This window comes from Paramisgurnus dabryanus, chromosome 19 (genome assembly GCF_030506205.2).
Source record: "Paramisgurnus dabryanus chromosome 19, PD_genome_1.1, whole genome shotgun sequence".
In the NCBI taxonomy this organism is placed as follows: domain Eukaryota; kingdom Metazoa; phylum Chordata; class Actinopteri; order Cypriniformes; family Cobitidae; genus Paramisgurnus; species Paramisgurnus dabryanus.
Window position 1 is genome coordinate 13744514 of NC_133355.1, and position 23060 is coordinate 13767573.

Below are 23060 nucleotides of genomic sequence, written 5' to 3' on the forward strand. Positions count from 1 at the left end.
ATAAACCAGCGAGGTCCTGTACTGATTGCCCAAGTAACTTAAGTACATTATAAGATTGATAATAAGTGTACAATTTCACTGTCCTCACATTTAATCAAGTATGCTGTAATGTATTTAATGTAAAGAGGGATGCATGACGGAAGAAATGTAGTGCACTTAATGTGAGATAGTGGTGTTACGTACTACATGTGTTTACAATTAATCTTTCAAATGAACAACTTCACGTTTTTAATATGCATTATCATATATCTGTTGGTGTAATTTTAGTTTACTGGAATTTTTTAAATATTAAAATTATATCTTTTTTAGGATAGGCCTATATAAGAATATTTGGTAACACTTTACAATAAGGTTCATTAGTTAACAGTAGTTAATGTATTAACCAACTTGAATAAACCATGAGCAATACATTTGTTACATTATTTATTCATCTTTGTTAATGTTAGTTAATAAAAATTTAAGCTTTAATTGTTTGTTCATGTTAGTTCAGAGTGCATTATCTAATGTTAACAAGATTTAAATAAAGTATTAGTAATTGTTGAAATTAACATTAACAAAGATGAATAAATGCTGTATAAGTGCAGTTCATTATTAGTTCATGTTAACTAATGTAGCTAACTAATGTTAACTAATGAACCTTATTGTAAAGTGTTACCATATATTTATATCACAAAGTAAGGCTATATACTAGGTAAGGCTATCAACTAAATTAAATTTGAGTCAAAAGACTATGACTATGTTTAATCTGTGTTTGTTCTGCCAGGTCAAAATTTTGAGGTGTTTGATTTCTTTTCTATATTAGGAAATAAAACCTCATAAATAAACTTTCTTAGTTTTCACTGCCCAGACCTACAATGTCTCTTTGTGTTGAGGACTAGTGCATCTTTGAGCCAACATTCAGTATGAGTAAAAATACTTGAGTACTTTTAAATTGGGTTACTTTAATACTTTTACTCAAGTCATATTTAAATTGGTGACTTGTAACTTGTAGTGGAGTAATTTTTACAGTAAGGAATTTGTACTTTTACTCAAGTATGGCTTTCAGCTACTCTTTACATCTCTGGAAATGACTAAAGTGACATTTGTGAAAATAAGGCATTTCAATTACTGACTAATAACCTTCATTGCCGTAAAGTGAAACTACTTAACCTAGAAAAGCCTGATAAAAATTTTAATTTACAAGAATACGTTACACACACTTAGGGCCCTATTTTAATGATCTGAAACGCAAGTACGAAGCGCAAAGCGCAAGTGAGTTTGTGGGCGGATCTTGGGCGCTGTTGCTATTTTCCAGGCGTGAGAAATAACTCTTGCGCCGGGTGCAAATCAATAAGAGGTTGGTCTGAAGTAGGTTCATTATTCATAGGTGGGGTTTAGGCGTAACGTCAAATAAACCAATCAGAACGCTATCCAACATTCCCTTTAAACGCAAGGGCGCAAGTTCCATGGCGGGTTGCTATTATTATGACGGATTTACCAGGAGCGGTTCACAGCCGAGGAGACCGACGTTCTTGTAAGAGCAGTCAAAGACGGATTTGCCAGGAGCGGTTCACAGCCGAGGAGACCGACGTTCTTGTAAGAGCAGTCAAAGACAGAGAAGTTGTTTTGTATGGGGATAGGAGAAACCTGCCCAAATCAGCGTCGGTTAAACAGGCGTGAGAGGAAATAGCCACAGTCTCATCAGCTGGCATCCCCATCGTTGCGCCAAGCGCTACAATGATGTCAGGAGATGGGGGAATCCCAAGCTTGCCAGCATAAATCGGGCACGCCGTGTAACGGGAGGTGGATCTGCCTCAGGACCTGACACCAGCAGAGGACATCGCTGCGTCCACCCTCACCGCTGAAAGGGTTTGGGGGCTTTGAAATCGGACCCAAGAAACGCAAGCAAGGTCCAACCCCAAAGTACTCTTACAAATCAAGTTCATATACATTAAGGTTTCTTATGAAAACATTTTAATTATTATTTACATAAAATAAACGTAATACAGCCACACAACAAACTTATGAAAATATTTTAATCGTTATTTACATGAGAATTTTTTAACGCAGCCACACAATAAATTAAAACTATCACCACAATGCTCACCACTATGATTTCCCTTATCTCATGTGTTAATATTTTTTATTGTAACAATTTATGATTTGCAAAAATAACTGTTGCATCTGTGTAGATTAGATAAGCAAAGTGTATGCGCATTGTGCACGCGTTTGTTTACACTTGAAACATGAACACATGTTATATTGTGCACCGTAAACACAATCAAAGCTTCAAAAACACAGAAAGAACGGGACCTTTAAAAGATCTGCTTTCAAGGAAAACAAACATTTGTTCTTGCCATACAGTTTTAATATGTTTTTATCTTTATATGCTCAGACATTCACCAAAATAGATTTTATATACCTCTACCCTTGTGGGTTGGTGAAGGAGGATGGTCCAGGCTTCTTTTATTTTTCTCTTTTTAAATTAGGAGCATCATTCCCGGTCCTGCCTCCCCACATCTGTTTTGAAAACTCTTGCTTTGACATGTATATGGCTTGTTTCCCCTGCATGTGATTCATGGGCACCCATATACCTGAATTTACAGCTGTGTAATGGGTAATATGTGACTTGCTCTAATTGGCTCTTGGCTCTTAGGTCCTGTCTGGCTTAAAGGGCTTTTTGCTTGAGGAATTCAGGCCTCATTCAAAGTGACATTTTTCATTTTGCAAGGCTGTTTCCTGCAGATGATATGTCTCTCTTTGTTTCTGTCTGTTTGGTGTTTGAGGAGAGAAAGCAGTGGTCGGACCGCGCAGCTGTTGCGTTTTGTTTCGCAGTGTAAGATAAACGTAATCGATTACATTGATGTAACGACAAGTCAATCCAATCCTACTTCCAGCCTAAAGATAACCTCAACACTAATAACCATAAAATGTATGTATGTATATATATATATGTATATATATATATATATATATTAGGGCCGGGACTTTAACGTGTTAATTAAGATTAATTACACAAAAAATAACGCGTTAAACATTTTTAACGCATTTTAATCGCACTTATTTTTGCACTGCGGAACATTTCTCATTGGATGAGTTTCGGCTGACCGATTATACTGGAGCACCAACTAGCGTTCATGACTTCAGACAACAACAAACCACAGTGAACATGAACGAAGAAGCTGATGAGATCGCTTTGGTTGGCCCCGTGGATGGGAATTTTTTTTATAAAAAAACGAACGGATGGAAGCGTCGATAAGAGCATGGTTGTGTGTAAGCTATGCAACAAGGAATTCACATATCACCCGCAGCACATCGAGCCTCAAGTATCCTCTCAATGCAAAACATATAGCAGCTAGCGTGGACATTAGCCCGACTCCGGGTACAATGACTTGGTTGAACAAAAATAAACAATATTTTGTTGCTTAAAGGTATAGCGGAAGATTTTCCCGAATTATTTAAAAGAACCGCCCCTCGATATTTTTTAAAAAATGCTCCCGAGAGGGAACGCCTGTTAAACGCGTGCACGAGACAGAGAGAGAGAGCGTGCAGGAGCTCAGTTCTTCTCTTCGCTCTGTTTACAAGTTTCTGTCGGCATGTTTACCGTGTCTGTGCGGTTCGTGACTTGTGCCAGGGCTAGCATCGCAAATCATAGCTTACATCAACTTTTACCAGCAGTGATTTTAAATGGATTTCTCCAAATAGCATGACAAAATGTACCTTTCCAGTAGAAACTTCGCGTGGGAAGCCCAACCTGTCCTTTTAGCTCACGCCAGCGTGTGAAATAGTCTCCCATAAACATTCTGGTCTTGTTTCTTTATTTATAGTCCTTTCTCTTCTTGTCATACAATTCGTAGACACTTTTTCTCTTGCGACCCTCAGACATTTTGAAAAAAACACAGTGAGAACGCGACCTTCAATGAATGGTTGAAACCGTAGCACAACACACATACACGTGAAAGTGCGCATGTGCAGAAAGCGAACGTAGAGGCGAGCACGTGCGACGGTTATACGTCAACATATAATCAGAATGATTGACATGTGGGATGACCAATAACAGTGGTGATCCACCCGGAAAACGAAAATCTTCCGCTATACCATTAAGCTTATGTATTCAGTTATTATTCATGGTATACTAAAAATCCATGTGAAAAAATAACTTCTCAATGTTCTCAGGTCAAATATTTATATGTGATTAATTTCGATTAATTAATTACAAAGCCTCTAATTAATTAGATTAATTTTTTTAATCGAGTCCCGGCCATATATATATAAATATATATAATTAAATTAAGCAAAATATTTGATAAATGAACACAGAGACTGTGTATAAAGTAAAACTATGGAAATTTGCAGGTTTTTCTGTGGATGCCAATTCCTACGGGTTTGGCCACAGCCTATCATCATTTCATGGCACTCGTTTGCAACATTTTATTATATTCTCAGAAACAAATACTCAAACACAAATACATTTTATTCAGGAAAAAAATTGTCTTGATTGCTAAACGGCAGCACCTTCATGTTTTATAAAATATAATTATTTTAACGTATTCGTCGTCTGCCTGTCACGCACTGTACTGCTATGCAGAGGTAAGTGACATTAATATTACAGATGGTAGCCTGCTGCTGCAGAGTCTGGTGCTTTAGCAGCGAGAGCTGAATAGTGTTTGCTCTCACAATTTAAACTTCTCTCAAAAGAAGATGGTTCAGCAGCAGGTCAGGGTAGTCAAGACAGTAGGAAATGTATTCAGTCCACCCATGGGAGAAATAAAGACAGAAAAGTGAAGAACGAGATGCTTTGGCAATGTGTACCCCAGCTGTGAGAAGCCTACATGATTGTATATTGTAAAAGCACTGCGTCATGCTTTTAGGTCGTTTACAGTATAACCATGCTTTATCCTTATGGAGCTGTTTATCTTTGGCACAGTGGCCTTTAGCCTGCACATAAGGGGATTTAAGACATTGCTCTCAGTGGGAGAGAGAGACAAATTGGGAAATAAAAAAAAACTTGGGTTTAACCTGCACTAGATTCTTACAGCCTAACTAGATTTGTTAAAGGAAATGCTACTGTGTCCAAGGTTAGATTTGGTTCATGTAATGAAATGCTATCAGAATCACTATAGACCTTAGTTTATGTTGGATCTATGAGCACTGCTTCCATTGATTTCAATAGGGATGGTGCATCAATACAGAACATACAGGGTGATTTGATATTACAGCAGATTACTACCCAACAGTTTGTGTTATTATATTACCAAAGTGTGAACCGCATGGCATTTGGGTAGTATTTAGAAACCAATGTAATCTACTATCAATGTAATATCTGATAATAGCATTATCTACTGTACAAAGCAAAATTTATATACAGTCTGTACATTAAACGAATGCAAAAAGAGAAATAAATAAGCCTAACACTATTAAGTGTGTTGGGAACTGTGGTCGAGTGTATTTTGTGTCTAACACAATGAGACAGGATCTTTTTCCATGCTGTCTCTTTCTCTCTGAGTGCTCTGCTTTTTTGTCATCCATGGCCCTGGCTGCATTTTAATCACATTCATCGTCCTTCTTCATTTCATCCCTTCATCCCAAACTGACACTCTTATTGTAATGTCCCGCTAATTAAAAGCATAAATCTGTCACGCCAAAGTGTATTAACTGGAACATTTCAGATAGAAAAGATAAATGAGAGGAAAAAGGAGAGAGAGAGACAGAGAGACAGAGAGAGAGAGAGAGAGAGAGAAAGAGACAGAGAGAGAGAGAGAGAGAGACAGAGAGAGAGTGTCAGGGAACCTGTGTAGACAACACATCACATGTCAGAATCTACAGGGCCGTGACAGCCCTAGGTTTGTGTTTGTTGTTGTTGATCTGCCAGGCTCATCCACATCACTGAATCTAAATGTTAAAATTATACCCTTCTTCTAATCCATTATACTACAGACCGACTGTTTTCCCTTTTAGCTTGGGTGCATTCTTCTGTGAGAGAAGATATTGTGCAGTTTACGAAGGTGACAGATTTCTCTCTCACGTGATTGTTGAACACTTTCAATACAATTGCTGGAGCCTATACAAGCTTCCTTGGGCTGAAGACTCACCCTCATGCCAGTCAAACTCTGTATGACCTTTATCATAATTAGTATTCAATGTTCTCTATGCAGTTCCATTATTCCAGGGCTGGACTGGGACAAAAATTAGGCCCTGGCATTTTGGCCCAAACCGGCCCACACTACATATATTTACAAATACCAACCATCTTTGCACGCCTTTAAGCAATAGCAACTCCAATTCCATAAAAGCACTAAGCCCAATTAATAGCAGGTAGAAAAGAGTGAGAGTTGACACAACAAACACTTCTAGAACGTGTTATTTATTAATGCAGTAAAACTGTATAATCCACATGAATCCTTAAACAAGCTTCATCCTTCAAACATTTGTAAACATTTTTGTTAGGTCCTAAAAACACTATTCACTACACACTGCAGCCTATAATAAATAATGAACACAACAAAAATATTCCTATCTGATTAACTGTCATATTATATGTTGATTACAGTTTTTCTGAATTGCTAAAACACTAAACCCCAATCTCTGAACCAAATTCATAGCGGCCTAAACACATTCGTCATGCACTCTTTTGGCTAAACTCTAAACAAACTTCTGAGTAAAACACACATTTTACACTGCAATGAACTTGTTTTATAAATGCTAAACACAGGCAGGCTGCTAAAGATGAACACAACTACAACTCAGTTGTCATCAAGCAAACACAACAACTCAAAATTGTACACGCTTTTTTCTAATGGTATTCTTTACCAATTGTGTGGATTGTAAACAGTCTGAGAGGCAGATGAAGAGTACCCTATGATGAAGAACAGGACACCAGAGATGGTGCAATTGGCCAAATTTGCCATTGAATTGCTGACTTTTAACAAAATACAAGTGCTGCTTACAGTAATATTAAAACCTGATTATTACTTGCAGTACTTACAGGAAAGTATTCACTACTACATTCACTGAACTAAACTTGTGTGATTACAGTAATAGAGATTTTTAACATTATCTGTCAATTGTGTTGTTATATACAATAAACATATATTTTGTCTGTAAGCAGATGTCCTGGATTGTTTGATTTTGCTTGAAGAGAAATGACACGTTTTGAAACAGACAATCAACGAAAAATCTACGAATCAGATACACTCTCGTAGTCACTAACACAGTCTCACCCCATGTCGTCAATATTTGACGACACTTGACCATTCGTCAATATGTGACGCGGAGGGTATACCTTTCGCATCATTTTTTGACGAACTGGGGACTTCAATACTATTACGTCCGTTGCATTCTCTTCTCCTATTTTCTTACCATTTTCGCGTCGGTTTAGGGTTAGATTACGCAAAATTAAACAGTGTACGCGAAATTAAACAGTGTACGCGAAATTAAACAGTTGTCACCTGGCGTTGGGGTTAGAAACAGTTGTCACCTGGCGTTGGGGTTAGAGTTACGTTTGGGTAGGGATGTCATTATGTAAATCTAACCCTAAACCGACGCGAAAATGGTAAGAAAATAGGAGAAGAGAATGCAACGGACGTAATAGTATTGAAGTCCCCAGTTCGTCTGGGTTGTAGTCACAGAGCAAATAGTGCAATTATTTTATTGCAGCTTTATCACCATAATTGTGTGTTTTTGACTTGGTTTTATCAAGGGGTATCTATCTAAACTTGTGTTTTGAAAGCAGTTCTGCTTACCGCAACTCACTTCTCCCTCGTCTCTCTCTCCCTCTCCTCACTGACATTTTGCGTGCTGGTGCTGCCAGTGCCACGCGCCACCATCATCATCATCATCATCACCAGCGACGCGAGTTGAAGAAAACAGTTGTGTTATTTTCCAGCGTCTGCCTGAAGAGTCTGTTTCTTTTTGTCGCGCAGTTTTTCTGCACCTCCCTTGAGTTTTTTCTCCATCTCTCTCTCTCTCTATTTTGACACGTGAACTGACCGACGTTGCACACTCGCTTGCACAGAGACCAAAGCGGTGATTGGGCCAGCTTTATGTCATTAAAAAAAATAACCAATTGGCTGCTGCTTAAATGTGAGTGGGCCGGTCTATTTAGGGTAAAAAAAAGGACGATGACTGGGCTGGTCCGTCATTGGGCCAGCTTAATGTCGTTTAAAAAAAATAACCAATGGGCTGCTGCTTAAATGTCAGTGGGCCGGTCTGTCTAGGAAAAAAAAGACGCTAACTGGGCTGCTGAGACAAAAATAGTATGAGATGGATCGGCCCAAAAAGTACGTCGGCCCACCGGGAAACTGCCCGGTCTGCCAGATGGCCAGTCCGCCCCTGCATTATTCTGTGCTGTAGCAGTCAAATTTTACCCATGCTTGATTCAAGTATTGTCTGTAAAAATTTGTGCTTTTTATCACCTTTTAGATTTAAAAATACCTTTAAATTCAGTGTTATGCATGGGTTTTACTCAAGGGGCTACCTTTTGATCTCTCCGACGAGGCCAATATGGAAAATATGGAAGTGACTTAAACTGCAATTCATCAACTGGCTAGAGGCTGGCTCCAAAAGGGAGTCAATTCCCACAGACCTCTATCTTAAAGGGGACATTTCACAAGACTTTTTTAAGATATCAAATAAATCTTTGGTGTCCTCAGAGTACATATGTGAAGTTTTTAGTTCAAAGTACCATATAGATAATTTATTATAGCATGTTAAAATTGCCACTTTGTAGGTGTGAGCAAAAATGTGCCATTTTGGGCGTGTCCTTTAAAATGCAAATGAGCTGATCTCTGCACTAAATGGCAGTGCCGTGGTTGGATAGTGCAGATAAAGGGGCGGTATTATCCCCTTTTGACATCACAAGGGGAGCCAAATTTCAATGACCTATTTTTTCTCATGCTTGCAGAGAATGGTTTACCAAAACTAAGTTGCAGGGTTGATTTTTTTCACATTTTCTAGGTTGATAAAAGCACTGGGTCCTCAATTACAGCACTTAAACATAGAAAAAGTCAGATTTTCATGATATGTCCCCTTTAAAATGCCCAACTTTACAATAGGAAATAATATGTTTACAGCCTGTTACAAAAAGTGTTTTTGGTCTATATAAAGATAATTTTGGCCTTCATGACAACTGTGATGGGGGTGAATTTTTTTGTAACTCATCCGTTTCAATTATATTAAGCCTTAAAGTTCTGCATAATTAAGGGCGTGGCCACTTGAGTGACAGGTAAACTGCCACTGCTGTCACTAAAATCGGCAACCAGCCACTTCAGCTTTATCTATGTCCCGCCTTTTTACCCATTTTCGGTTATTCGTAATGCGCGGTGACGCGTGGCCAAGATGGCGATGGCAGGCAACGCCGACTTTAAGTTTTAAAAAAGCTCTTCACAATCCTATGGGTGACATCATGGGTCACTATGGTTTTACTATTAAATGGATAGTTCACCCCAAAATGTCTAAAGGGTGTTATGATTAAAAAAAGACGCTCGCGTTGGCATAATACTCGCATAATCTCATGCATAATCTGAATTTACAGTTAAGGGAGTGTCTTGCGTGTATTTTGTGAACTTGAGCATCTCTTTTATCATAAACGGTTTTGACGCATGTGCAGCAGGCACTTATTTTGACAAAACACGTGATGCACATGGTCACATGACGCAACAAACACATTTTTATTTTGTGCCCCTCGAAAGAGCTGTCACCAGCCACCACTGGTCCATAGTATAGTTTTTTTCTGCTATGGAAGTGAACGGGGTCCACAAACGGGTTGGTTACAAACATTTCTCAAAATATCTTCCTTTGTGTTCATCAGAACCACAAAATTTCCATTTTTGGGTGGACTATCCCTTTAAAGTTGGGTTATATCGTGCAGAAAATGTTTTATTTACTGTAAAAGTCACTGATCAGAATAACTGCTGTCCAGTCAGCTACCACCAGAATAAATGTCCACAGACGCAGTGTGATCTAGTGAACTGAGATAAGGCCACAGACAGCAGGACTGCGGGCACTTTTCAAAGCACATTACTGATTAGCATATTTCATCATAATTTAATCATTGGAAACCTGTGTTGAGCGGATAACAAGAAAGAACTGTACTAAAATACTAAATACCAAGTCCGTCTTTCATCAAGGACTATTCATCACCTTATTATATTACCCCTAATTAATATTCATGAGGCATGAGCTAAGTTGACAGGGTCTATAACATGTCTCCTCCCACTTTTCAGGTCACGCTTACAGGCAGGGGTGCCGTTAGGGGGGGTGCAGATTATGCAAGGCATATGGGCCCATGAGTACGCTAGGGGGCCCCACCGTCATCACTTTTCCATTTTTTTTTTGTTGTACACGTTTAATTATTAACACTATAGTAAAATGTAAAGTAAATGAATATAAAACTAATGTAAATGACTTTGTGATAAGTAAAATTGAGACACTTTTTAAAACAGCGTGCAAGCATGACCTAGTAGATGCAATTACATATTTGGCGGTTCTGGTGGTTTTTAATTTGATTGTGCAGGTATGGATATGGGTGGGTAGGCAACATTTTGGTTTGGGATCAGGGATGCAATCCTTTTAAGTTACCACAAACAGTCGAAAGCCCTACTGTTTGGCATTTCAAGGTAAGATCTCACATGCCACTAAAAAGCGCTCATGTTGATCCGTAAACCGTAAAATGTTTCATGAAAAATAAAAATATTTGTGTTAAAACAAAAGGACAGCAAGGCCTTTATTTAAAGCAACACCAAAGAGTTTTTGCTCTTTGCTCCCCCTACAGGTTAGAAGCGTAATTGTCCATTACCAACTGTCATAAATACTGAGGCATAGCTGGCTCTGATTGGATTGTAGGTCTGCCGTAAAGCAAGTTTTTGTAGTATTCACTCGGACTACAGGACCGCTACCCGACGGTTGGAAACTTCTTTAGTGCGGTTTTGGCCGATAGAGGGCTGCAAAGCGAATGTGAAAGTGCTGTTTACCCTGTTTAGAGTGGATGAACGACTGAAACTGTTTTGGAAGCGTTATTTTAAGGTAAAAAAAACTCTTTGGTGTTGCTTTAAGGAAATATTAGGATAGCGACTGCTGAAAAATAGGCCATTGCATTTCTAAGACGGACAATTACTTAATAGGCGTAGTTAAAAATATTATTTTCTGCAATTGTGGACTTTATTAAATAAACATGAAATAGGAGAATTGTCTTAGCCATTGTAATTGACTTAAATTTAAATGACTAAGAGCTGGTTTTAATGTGACAGCGCATCATTTTCAAAGTGAAAGTGATTCATTTTTATTCAGGTTTGCAACGGAGGTTTAGCCCTTAGTACAGCTATTATAAACGGTATATCAGATTGTTTTTAACATGTATCCGAATAGAGAATGTCTGTTCTATATTTATGTTTAAGTATTGTTTTGTTTAAATATTGTTGCAATGTTGTTACTGTTTTGTTTCAATTTAATTCGATTATTAAGACTTAAGAATTTTAAACGCTATATGTTGGGCGTTGTAATGAATTGAAGGCTAATATGACGGTAAAAATAGAGTAAATCATAAGACATAATTTTCGAGTTTAATTTAAGTTGTGTTTGCTTCAAATTTTTACTTAAAATAAATTTTGTTTAATATAATTAGTCTCTTAATTTTAATGAATGTTTTGTTGATAAGTGTTGTGAATATTAAATAAAAAGAACATTAAGAAGAACACCGTGCATCATTACGTATATATAAACTACTGCAATATGCTATCAAATGCCAAAACATGCAGTATTATTTCTGTAATAATATACAGTAGTTGTTGTTGGATGTGCAAAATCATATTAGGGAGTATATCACTTTTATCGCTTTTCAAAAAACAGCCTTCGGTGCACAGAAATTAAATGCCCATCAGCAGCACATTTGATGATTGCGGCATGCTTTTGACTGAAAATCAACGTCATATTTAAAACTTTAGCCGATTGTGCTTTTTGCAATTTCTGTGTCACTGGCTAAGGGCGTGCGTGGGCGAGGCACACACTTTTAAAAAAATCTACGTAATATTAATTTTTAAAACTTTTGCCGACCACGCTTTTTGTCATGAGCGGAGGACGTGTGTGGGGGTTGCGGGAAACACATACCACACGCACAGAGAACAACGACATAAAGAGAATATAAGTGGTGTTTTCTGATGAATACAATCGGTTTGTAAGAACATTTTTAAATGGGCTATAAAGATCATCAATATGAATTGAATTGAACTCTGAAGAATGAACTATTATAGGCTAAACATAAATGTACACATTTCGCTTCTAAAACCGCACAGAAAACTTGACTGCCATAATAATAATAATAATAATTCCTTACATTTATATAGCGCTTTACATATAAACTGGGGAATCTCCTCAACCACCACCAATGTGCAGCATCCACCTGGATGATGCGACGGCAGCCATATTGCACCAGAACGCCCACAACACACCAGCTTATCAGTGGAGAGGAGACAGAGTGATATAGCCAATTAGTATGAGGGATGATTAGTAGGACAATGGGCAAGTTTGGCCAGGATGCCGGGGCACACCCCTACTCTTTTTCGAAGGACATCCTGGGATTTTTAATGACCACAGAGAGTCAGGACCTCGGTTTAACATCTCATCCGAAGGACGGTGCTTTTTTTTGACAGTATAGTGTCCCCATCACTATACTGGGGCGTTAGGACCCACACAGACCACAGGGTGAGCACCCCCTGCTGGTCTCACTAACACCACTACCAGCAGCAACCTGGTTTTTCCCAAGTGGTCTCCCATCCAAGTACTGACCAGGCTCAGCCCTGCTTAGCTTCAGTGGGCAAGCTGTCTTGGGCTACAGGGTGATATGGCTGCTGGTCAAACTTTGATATGGCTGCTGGTCATGACTTTCAAAGCGCCTTCCATAGATTTCCATAGATTCAGAAATGCATCTCCATGCATTATTCTTCTTTTAGTGATCTCTTTAAAATCAGTCATGTAAATGTTTTCTGCAATTCCAGATTAAAATGGTATTCGTTTTTCGAATAGCCTAAATCTTTTTTTTTTCGCTTCATGCATTTATTTTTAGGTGCAAATGTGACTTGTAAAATTAAATAAACGCACCCAATTGAGTAATTTTCTATAGCTACACATTATAGTATGAAAATCAAACAATCATCTAAAGAAAGGGGCCCAAAATTCTGTCTCGCATACCCCCCTTGAAACTGTTTATTGCGCCCCTGCTTACAGGCCTGGATTTTTGCCTCATATTTTTGCGGATGTATGTTGTAGATCAAACTGAGTAGCCACTGGAATGTGTGGTATAAATAGAGCATAAATATTTAGATGTATTTTTTATGTACACATGGTCTTGTTTGCATTATATGCCCACACTTTTCCTCTCTTGCTTGGTGTTTTCCTTGTGGCATTATTGTTTGATGTGGGCCGATGACTTTAGGAGTTTATGAATGAATATTTGGGGACTTTGGCGAGATTGACCTTCTAACAAAATGTCTCTTCTGTTCTGCCTTCAAAATAGTCAGAAACCTATCCTAATGTCAACAGGAGAGCAGGTTATTTACCTTGTTTAGTAGAATAAAAAAAGAAAAGCGAATGAAAAGGGTAGTAAAGGTACGCACTTAGTAGATGCACAAGCAGACAAAGCTGTAACTTTCTGTGGATAATGCTGGAGTCTGGTGAAGGTTTTAAGGAGAAAATCCATCAAGCAGACATATTATACCAGCCTGCAGTTGCATGAATACGGGAGTATTGGATGGCCTGGTGCCGTATTCAGAAAAAGTGGAGTTTATTAGTTTTGAAATGAGAAATGTCCCTTTGTGAGACCCTTGTTTATGAAACGCCCCCTCAAGCCACCATCCTCCCCTCCAATCCTCGATTCCACAGGAGCTATGAAAGTGATAACAAGCCACTTTTTATTGAAGTGATTCTTGCAGCCCTCACATGCTGGCTGACCTCAAGTCACAGCATGAGAAATGGAAAAGAGTGTCAGTTATGTTTAAACAACATCTTGAATCATCTCTTTTCATGCTAATTCTGCCACTGAATGGCAGCAGACTGTGTTATTTTTCAATTCAGATGACAGGACTGTGTGTGATGAAGGAATTTTGTGGAGGGAATGCCGTCCTTTGGAAGTGTGCCTTGGGTAATTTTTGAAAAATTGCTTTTGGACCCATTAGAGTCTGGGAATTTTAAGTTTCGTAATTGTTCCAGCATTGTGGCATTTTCCGAAAAATGGGAGGTTACTGTTAATAATTTTTTTCTGGATATCCATAAGGAATTTAATTTATTAAGCATTTACTTCCTTTACTTTATTTAAAAATGTATCTTCTCAAACAAACCTAGTTTTCTCACCGAAATAAGTTCTAAAGGAGAGGGGTGCATAGCATTTTTAATAAAGAGAAAAGCTGTGAAACGCACCCCATTAAAATATACCTGCACCGTATGCCAAAAATTGAGCAATATAACAGTTCATCTATGATATGAATGAATGCGTTTTTTGTTTAACAGGCCACTTCCTTTGTTACAGAGAGTATTTTCATACCATGATTTAGTCAGTAAAACACCTAACCATGTTCCAAACCAACCAACCAACTCTATATTGGCAAAATCATGTTGAATTTTCCAGTTCTGCAATACAATGGACCAAATATGTTTTAATCATCTTACACAGACCATAAAATTCCTTTGGCTTTTTGTTGGAGACCATTTGTGTGTTTTGGGAACGTGTTGCACCGTTTAAAAAGTAGCTATTTTGTGATAAATGGTGCCGGGTTTAAATTCATTATTTTTATATGCACATAAAATGACAACTAAAAATAATGAAGAAGAATGACTGATGAACGTGTGATAAATGGACTGTTCAATACCAACTTTGTTATGCTAGTGGAACTAATCTACTTATACACGATACGATAAGTATCACATTGGTCATTTCTAACAATTTAAATGATTCAAAAAGAAAAGGTTTTTGGAAATCTTAGACTATTTGTTATCTTATCAAGAACCATTAACCATTAGTTAAGAGATCACGTATTGAATCTGGCATTAAATATTTGTATTTTAATCAGGCATTACATTTAAGCAAAATTGAGTAACGATCAATTAAAAACAAGTAAGCTTTAATGACTTATGGCCCATGTGGTACAATCTTAGACAACAAACAGAAACAGATCTGTGCTTCTTATGGTGCTTCTCTGCCTAATGAGCTGAACACATTTTATGCCCTATGTGAACCCAGAAAAAACAGAACCTGCCCACAGAGCTGCACCCTGCCAGGCTGGACTGCTCCTTCTGTTTGCAAATGAGGTGCCAAGGTCACTACTAAAAGTGAACCTGCTCAAGCCTGCACACGCCGATGGCACAGCAAATCATCAATCAGGTATGTTCATAGACAACATGGTTTTGGTTCAAGCTGCAATCCCCACCTGATTCAAGACCACCATCATTTCAATACAAAAAAAAACACATCGATGTACAGTTATGACTTGTGCATTGACCTCTGTTCTCAGGAAGTACACAAATAGGCTGTTAAATGACACCAGTTTAGACACATTGCATCTTTTCTAATTTGCCTAGTATGACCTAACAGATCCACACAGTGTGCCATCTCCATTGGCGCAAACACAACCTAATAATGATGTAGTGAAAGTTAATACCTTTAAAACTCTCTGCATCTGTCTCAGAACAGCTCATGTGTGTGTTAATATGTACAGGAGCATAAGCTGGTTGAAAAGGGCTACTAATTTTTACAGACCTCCTACTGCAGACTCTGACAGGCTGTGTACTGCTGACCACAAAGCCCTACAGCGGGTGATAACAATTTATCATTGAGATTACCTTCATCATCCGTCAAGAACATTTTCTGACAAGGTGGGCATCATCACAGCCCCTGCTCTCCAACATCTGGAGATGGTGCAAAAAACTCTAAAACTACTGTGAGGACATTTCAACAGTTTCAGCAGTAATGCCAGCAGTCATGTGACAACTTACCCCACTCTCCCCTACAGGGACGTGCACAGGAATTTTTAGGGGCAGTTGCTCTGACCTAAATAAAGGGCACCCCCCCCCCTAAATATTTTTTTAAACACGGCCTACAGTATATGAAGGATTGAGAATAACAGGGTCTTTATTAAAATCAGCATGCCTAATGCCTACCAAAAAAATTGTAGCCTAGACTGCTTGTCTGCAAGCTGTAGCTAGCTGCTATCTGTCTGATTATTTAGGCTTAAACGTGGCAAACTCAGCCTAGATTCATGAAGATTTTAACAGAGCTGGAAAGAGTAGCCAAAAACTTTACTCAAGTAAAAGTACAAGTAACTAAATAAATAATTACTCAAGTAGAAGTAAAAAGTATGCAATGAAAATAATACTCAAGTAGCGAGTTACTAGTTACTCATGAAAAAATAAATCTAGATATACACGCGCAAACACACACACACACACACACACACACACACACACACACACACACACACACACACACACACACACACACACACACACACACACACACACAATACAGTGCCCTCCATAAGTATCAGAACTGTAAAGACAAGATTTTTCTGTTTGCTGTGGAGACCAGAAATTGGTAAGATAAGTATCAGTATGTCAGAAGTTTAGAAAGTCACATTTTATTAACCTTTGTTTATGTTTCAACACATACATGCTTTAACAACAAAGAACAACAGCATTAAATGCTGACTTATGTATGTTGTACACAAATGCACATAAGTGAATCAAACTGATCCTACACATTTTATGCTTTTCATGTGTAAACAATCAGGACAAAGCTAAGTGACAATTAAAAAAATACTGTGACAGATTCTGTACTTTTGTCTCATGTTCATCTTTTAATGTTTAGACATTTCTTGACTCCAAAACAAACAGATGAATACTTATGAAGGGCACTTCTACAGTATGTGTAAAACTGCAACATATACAAACAGTACAGAAAAAAAGAATACAAACACAGAATAGACAAGCATTTCAAATTAACAAATTAACTCTAGTCTCAATGACGATGTAGCTTATAGCTGAAATATCAGACAAGTAAGCTGACAACAGTTTTGCATTCACTATGTATAAAGTTAGAAATCTCCTAAGATGGTCTGAGGACATTGACAGTTTACACTTACATAAAAATGATTTTAGACAAAACTCATGTTTTCTTACGTTGTCATGTCACGTGTGTTTTGTGAGAATCACTTACATCATATACAGTACAGTATACAGCGAATCAGATGTCAATCATCGATGGATTTTCTTCAATCTGTGCTTCAGTGCTTCTGGAGGTTGCACGCGTTTAACTGTGTCTGACGACGAACAGGTCGCGTTGGTACATGTGTGAAGTTTTGCTTTTAGTTAAAAGATTGGTAAATTAATTTCCACGTCACCCAAAAATAGTTATATTCTGCGTGTTTCTACATAGGTTACGAGTAAAACAGCTTCGGACGATTCCGTTTTTGCAGCGATCTGAACAATTCATTCAAACTGATTCGCGAACCAATTTAAACGTTTGGCCCATTCGCTTTGTAAAGAATCGATTCAAAAGACTCGTTTATTTGCAAAACTTTGTAAGGAATCGACTCAAACGAGTCATTAATTCGCGAATGCGCCAGAAACACAAGATAGCAATTTAAAAATAAAATACAAATTTCGTAATTAATTAAAATACAGTAACGAAGGAACGCTGCATAGTGTAAAAGAAGTAAAAGTAAAAAAAAATTCCACCTCGGAAGGGCAACTTGAGTCGAGAAGGGCATATGGGCAGTTGCCCGGGCAACCTGAGCAACCCCCCTGTGCACGTCCCTGCTCCCCTACCATTACACTTTCAGCCATACTGTATGGTTGCCAGATAACCAGCAACGCATTAAATGCTAAGAAATACAAAACATAAACTTTATAGAGGTGGTTTAAATCTTCATTTTTTTCAGTTGGGAACTGAAAAGAATTGAAAGCTTTAATTCTCGGAAAGCACCATGTACTGTATAATGTTGCCAAACACGCGAAGCTAACAAAATGGCACAGCTGTATTTTTTCCAGACTATTCTGAAATGTCGCAGCTTTTATGGATTCATCACATTTATTCTGTTACGAATTCATTACTACATAGAAACATAGTGTAGTGTTGATTGTGGCTCTAGTTTTGAAGACAAACAGCATTTAAAGCATTTTACGTAAACTAACTTACATTTTCAACCAATGCAAACTGTAATAAACCATTCCACAGGGACCTTTTAGAGGACGAGAAACTGGGTGGCCTTTGTAATAATTTATCTGAAACAGAACCCTGTTGTGCTTTTTGTGATTTGGATGAACTGGGTGGCGAGTTGGCAGGCAGTTAATTGGCCTATTACACTCACCTGCTGCCAGCTAATCAGCCATGCTGGGCTATAGAGCTGCTCAGAGATGCATTTCACTGTGGGAAACGTGTGGCCAGCTGCCATTCTCACCAAAGCTGCAATAAACAAACTGTTGACAGAAAAACATGTTTGGTTTTGGAGATGTCCATGGATAACAATTGTTCAATGTTGGTATTAAAAGATAGGCAAATTTGTAGATGCTAGCCATAGCATGCTAGCTTTGAAAGCATAAGATCCCACCCTTACTTCAGAGCATTCTCCAAAGCCACATCTCACTAATGACAATGATCATGTGCGTTTCATGTTTAATCCAACCTTCAGTTCCACTAATAAACATTATAAATTCATGTTTTATAACAGGTAAAATTTGTCAACTTCTGGCACAGTAACATCATCATCCTTGAACGAGAGGGGTACTGCAAACTAAGTGCTCTTCCGCCATACAATATAGTTCTCATTTTTTATCCACTTGAAAAATTGCCGTTTTATTTTGTGCCACCATACTTACTTGGGTAACTACTATGTAACAGTATTTAAATAGGGAAAACATGGAAGTGTTTGGTGGCTTCTATATTCATCCCTGTTTGTATCCCAAGAAATGAATGGGGCTAGGCTAAATGCTAACACATTCACGACGCACAGTGCAACAATGAAGTGCCCGTATTGAAAAAAGATAGGTATATATTCATTTATCTAAGTTTAGGTAGGAACATAGTAAAATATTTAAAAACGGTGGTGTTTTCCTTTAACCCAGGTTTAAAAGCGGGGTTTAGAACGAAGATAACCCAGGGTTAAGCGCAGTGTGAAAAGCCCTTTAGTAATTGCTATTGTCTCATAGATATACAACCATTGTAATTATGTAAAGGCACCGGCTCTTGGATTTAGGAAAACAACTGAAATATGTTCATCGTCATTATTTAATAAGCCTAGTATAATGAAACATTAACAACAACTATATTTTTATGGTAACGCATCATTAAAATGAAAAACCCTCTCAGCCTAGTGTGCAGTATAAATAAATAATGTTGGCAAAAATGACTTTCCAACAAAGCTGGCAGACCCAAAACATTTCCTTTGCGCAGTTTGATACAGAAAACAGGAAATCATTGCATGACTCGGTCCATTTGTTGACCTTAGAGAAGCCAATGAGGTCCATAAAAGCAGCACAAGTACACACACAAACACACACACACACACACACACACACATACAGTAGTGTCCAGGGAACCAGGAAGGTGTGAGTTTTGCAAAGACAGCCAGTGAAACCCAGCTATGTGAGAGCACGCCTCTTCAAGCAAACAGAGGTACACAAGGAGAGGTCTTGTTCTGGGGCTCACACCTCCCTTCACTATGAGAGAGGGATGAAAGTGTCTGCAGATACTGTAGCTGGTGTTCAAAACAAGATATTTATTCTGTAAGACTTAAACTTTCCTAAAGGAACTGAAGACATTTTCATACCCAAGATAAAGTAGCCTAATGCAGTTGCTTCAGGATTGTTATCTCATCTTATTACACGGCTCTCTGGAATGCTTGATTCTGATTGGTCAGTTGAGACATTTGCAGGTTCGTTCTTTTCAAATAATAACCGCTCCAAAGTAATAACGCATAGCCGGTACTACTTGTACGATTTAAATCGCTCCGCGCCAATAAAGATTACTGTTTGGCGCCATCTTGTGACAAACACTGGACAACCACAACATTTTGACATTAATTTTAACATGTACGGAAAAAACAAAACATTTAAACAGTGGATAGAAGAACGAACAACGACAAGACACAGAGAGCTAACTGAGGCTGAACTTGACAAAATAGAGCATGACAGCTACGAAGCCAACACACAAAAAAATACAGAATGGGCATTAAAACTTCTCAAAGACTGGCTAAAAGAGAAAAAAATGGAGACAGACAAGTATGAAGCAGAGGATCTTAATAAGGTATTACGATCATTTTATGCATCTGTGCAAAGTTTCGCGGAAGGATAAAAATGTTAATTTAAAACAAATATGCCAATAAAATGTTTCAAGTTCATATTCATGTCCAGTTTTTTTTCTTATGTGGCAAGTAGCCGTGTAATAAGCGGGATAATGTAGAGGCAGCCGGTAGTTATCGGGAAATAAGCCCCTTCAGTGTGATACAAGACCCTCCGCTTCGCTTCTACATTATCCCTTACTCGTCTTACAAGAATCCAAAGCAATGATTCATAAATTGGTAACTTATGCTGTCTTCGATTCAGTCGGCTGCAGGGTTTTTCTGTATCTTGTAATTTTCAACCATAATGACATTCCATTGCACAAAACTTGGATTACTTCATATAGGAAAAAACTCAATTGTTAAAGCAAATAAATGATGCAATTTTAGCATTTGTTCTGCAGCTGTACGGTTACTGTATATCGTATGTGATAACAATTTACCATATAGTATCCCCCTGTCTCTAAACATTTACTAACAGGTTTTTGAAGTAATTCTAGACCATGTAATGCATTTTATTTAAGTTCCAAGTTGGAAGTCCAAATGGAGTTTCTTTGCACTCTTACGGATAGGAAATTTCAATTCAGTTTTGAATGGCACATAAGTATTTCCTTAAGTGTATGGTTTTCTGCTTTAGTTCCTGGCAGGGGCTGAACTTAAAGATCTGTACCAACTCTGTTTTGGTTGTTTGGAGTGACTTAAGCCAGTTTTTCCTGCAGTTAAGATCTGATGCCTTGTTGATCCACCACATGGGACCTGCTCCAGCAAGTTGCTCCAGACAACACGGGCGAGTAATTCCCCATTTTCCTTCAATAACCTGTGATATTTGTACTTGAGAAGAAGCTTGGTTGTCAGGGAGACATGTCTGTCACTCAATTTAAATACTTGTTCACCCTTTATAATGGGCTCATTTCGTCGGTCTGGTATTCCCCTACTTTTATCAGGAGCCCAGTAAAGCCTGACTATAAGCAAAATGACTGCCAATGACTTAATGGTTGCCCATCTCGGCTGCCAGACAAAATCATGCTATATATCCCCTGAAAAAATAAAATGTTCTTTATTTTAGCAGCCAAAGAAAATTACTTTAGTGTTAGCTTATATCCATTGCTTGATCCGTTTCTCCTGCATTCTTTGTTTTTTTAACTTTGGAAGTACCCTTAGGTTTGAGGTAAGGTAATTGTTTTGGCCTTTCCCTAAATTTTTAGTAATAGAGACTTGGAGTCTTTAGGCGGTGGTTCGGGAAACTTGTTGAAGACTAAACTAGTGGTGTCTGTGCAATTACACCTAATTGTCTTGCTATTGATTCAGTGAGGCCATGGATACACTAACAAACCCTGTTAAAAATAAAAGCAACAACAACAACACATTTTTTTTTTATGTATGGTATTGCGTATTTAGTAAGCTTAAACTCTGATTTTTATGCACATTTAATTTAATTATTTTTGCATCATTTTTTGAGGGATGGGGGATGTATTAATATGTCTGCTTAATCAAATATGGAGATGTTAAAATTGCAGTTCATGTTAGTGTGCTTTTTTAAGCATAGCCACTCACCCTTAAACTCATGGGCAGTTCCCAGACAGGGTTACTGTAGATTACTCCTTAGGTTAAGTATTAATTATATTAGGGTATGTAAGTAATTTTTACAAACATACTGTACCTTACAAATAACAAGAATGATGTGCACCTTGTGACAAAACCATGGCACTGATATATGTTAAGATATGTCAGTGCAAGATGTTTTTAAATTAAATATGCATTTTAGTCCGGGACTAGGATGAGGCCTGTCCACCCCCTTAAAGTGTTAAAGCAATCTACTGAGACCTCCATTTGAACGGTTGTGAGATAGTAAATGATGCATGAATAGCATATTCTCAGCAACAGTGCATTGAGGGTCTCAGAAGAAGTGAAGCAGCTGTCACTTCAGTTTTTATGCTTACTTCACTCTTTTTAAGTCCCATCTGTCAATCCTTGTTTCACTAAAATGCCCTTCCAACTCGTACAACAGACCTTTCTGTCTCTCTGTTTATTACCACTGGCTTTCTGAAAAATGCACCATGTATCTTTATTTACCATCTGTTAACCATCTTTTAAAATATTTCCAAAATAAAAACAGTAGTTTTGAAGTTTAAAATATTCAATAAAACAATTATCACACTAAACATTGTTTGTTTAAAAAATTGTTTGCTTGCAATAAAAATCAGTGAACTCTTTCAGATGAAATTATCTTCACATGGATAATTTTGTAAATTAAGGTTGAATCTTAAGGCTCATTTTGCAATTATGAGGGTAGGTAAACATTGTGTGTGTGTATGAGATAAGGAATGTTGAATGTTTTTCAGAAAAGTGAATGGATTTTTTGTTGTTTTCTTGACACTTCAGCTAGAAAATTAAGTTGTTACTTAAAACCGATTTTAAACCAAAAATCTACCTGTGTTAGCTAATTTGTATAGCCTGGCTAGCACCAGTCTTATAGAAAATGAGACGTGTGCTACTATATAGTAGGCGAAAAGCAGTAGGCAAGGCGAGTAGTATGCAGGGCTTAAAGTTTTGCATCTCCGGCGTGCCCCGTTGGGAGCGAATGTAAAAAATTATATCAGTTTAAGTTCATGCGTTCGCATACAAATAGTATGAGAGGAACACATCTTTCACTTTTAACAAACTAGCCAATCAGAAGTAGAATGGGGCGGGTCTTTGAAGTGTGGTTGAGAGCCAACTGCAGATGCCGAGCGGAGACCGAAGACATAAAAGAACGAAGCATGT

General features: G+C 37.9%; 1 protein-coding gene across 1 annotated transcript in view; it reads left to right on the top strand.

Moving 5' to 3' along the window:
* Window positions 1-23060, top strand: part of angpt1 (angiopoietin 1) — a 187342-nt gene that overhangs the window by 33758 nt on the left and 130524 nt on the right. The window contains exon 3 of the mRNA XM_065290414.1: window positions 15206-15346. Within this exon, the coding sequence (XP_065146486.1) occupies window positions 15323-15346 (24 nt within the window). The 5' untranslated portion in view covers window positions 15206-15322. The remainder of the gene's footprint in view (window positions 1-15205; window positions 15347-23060) is intronic.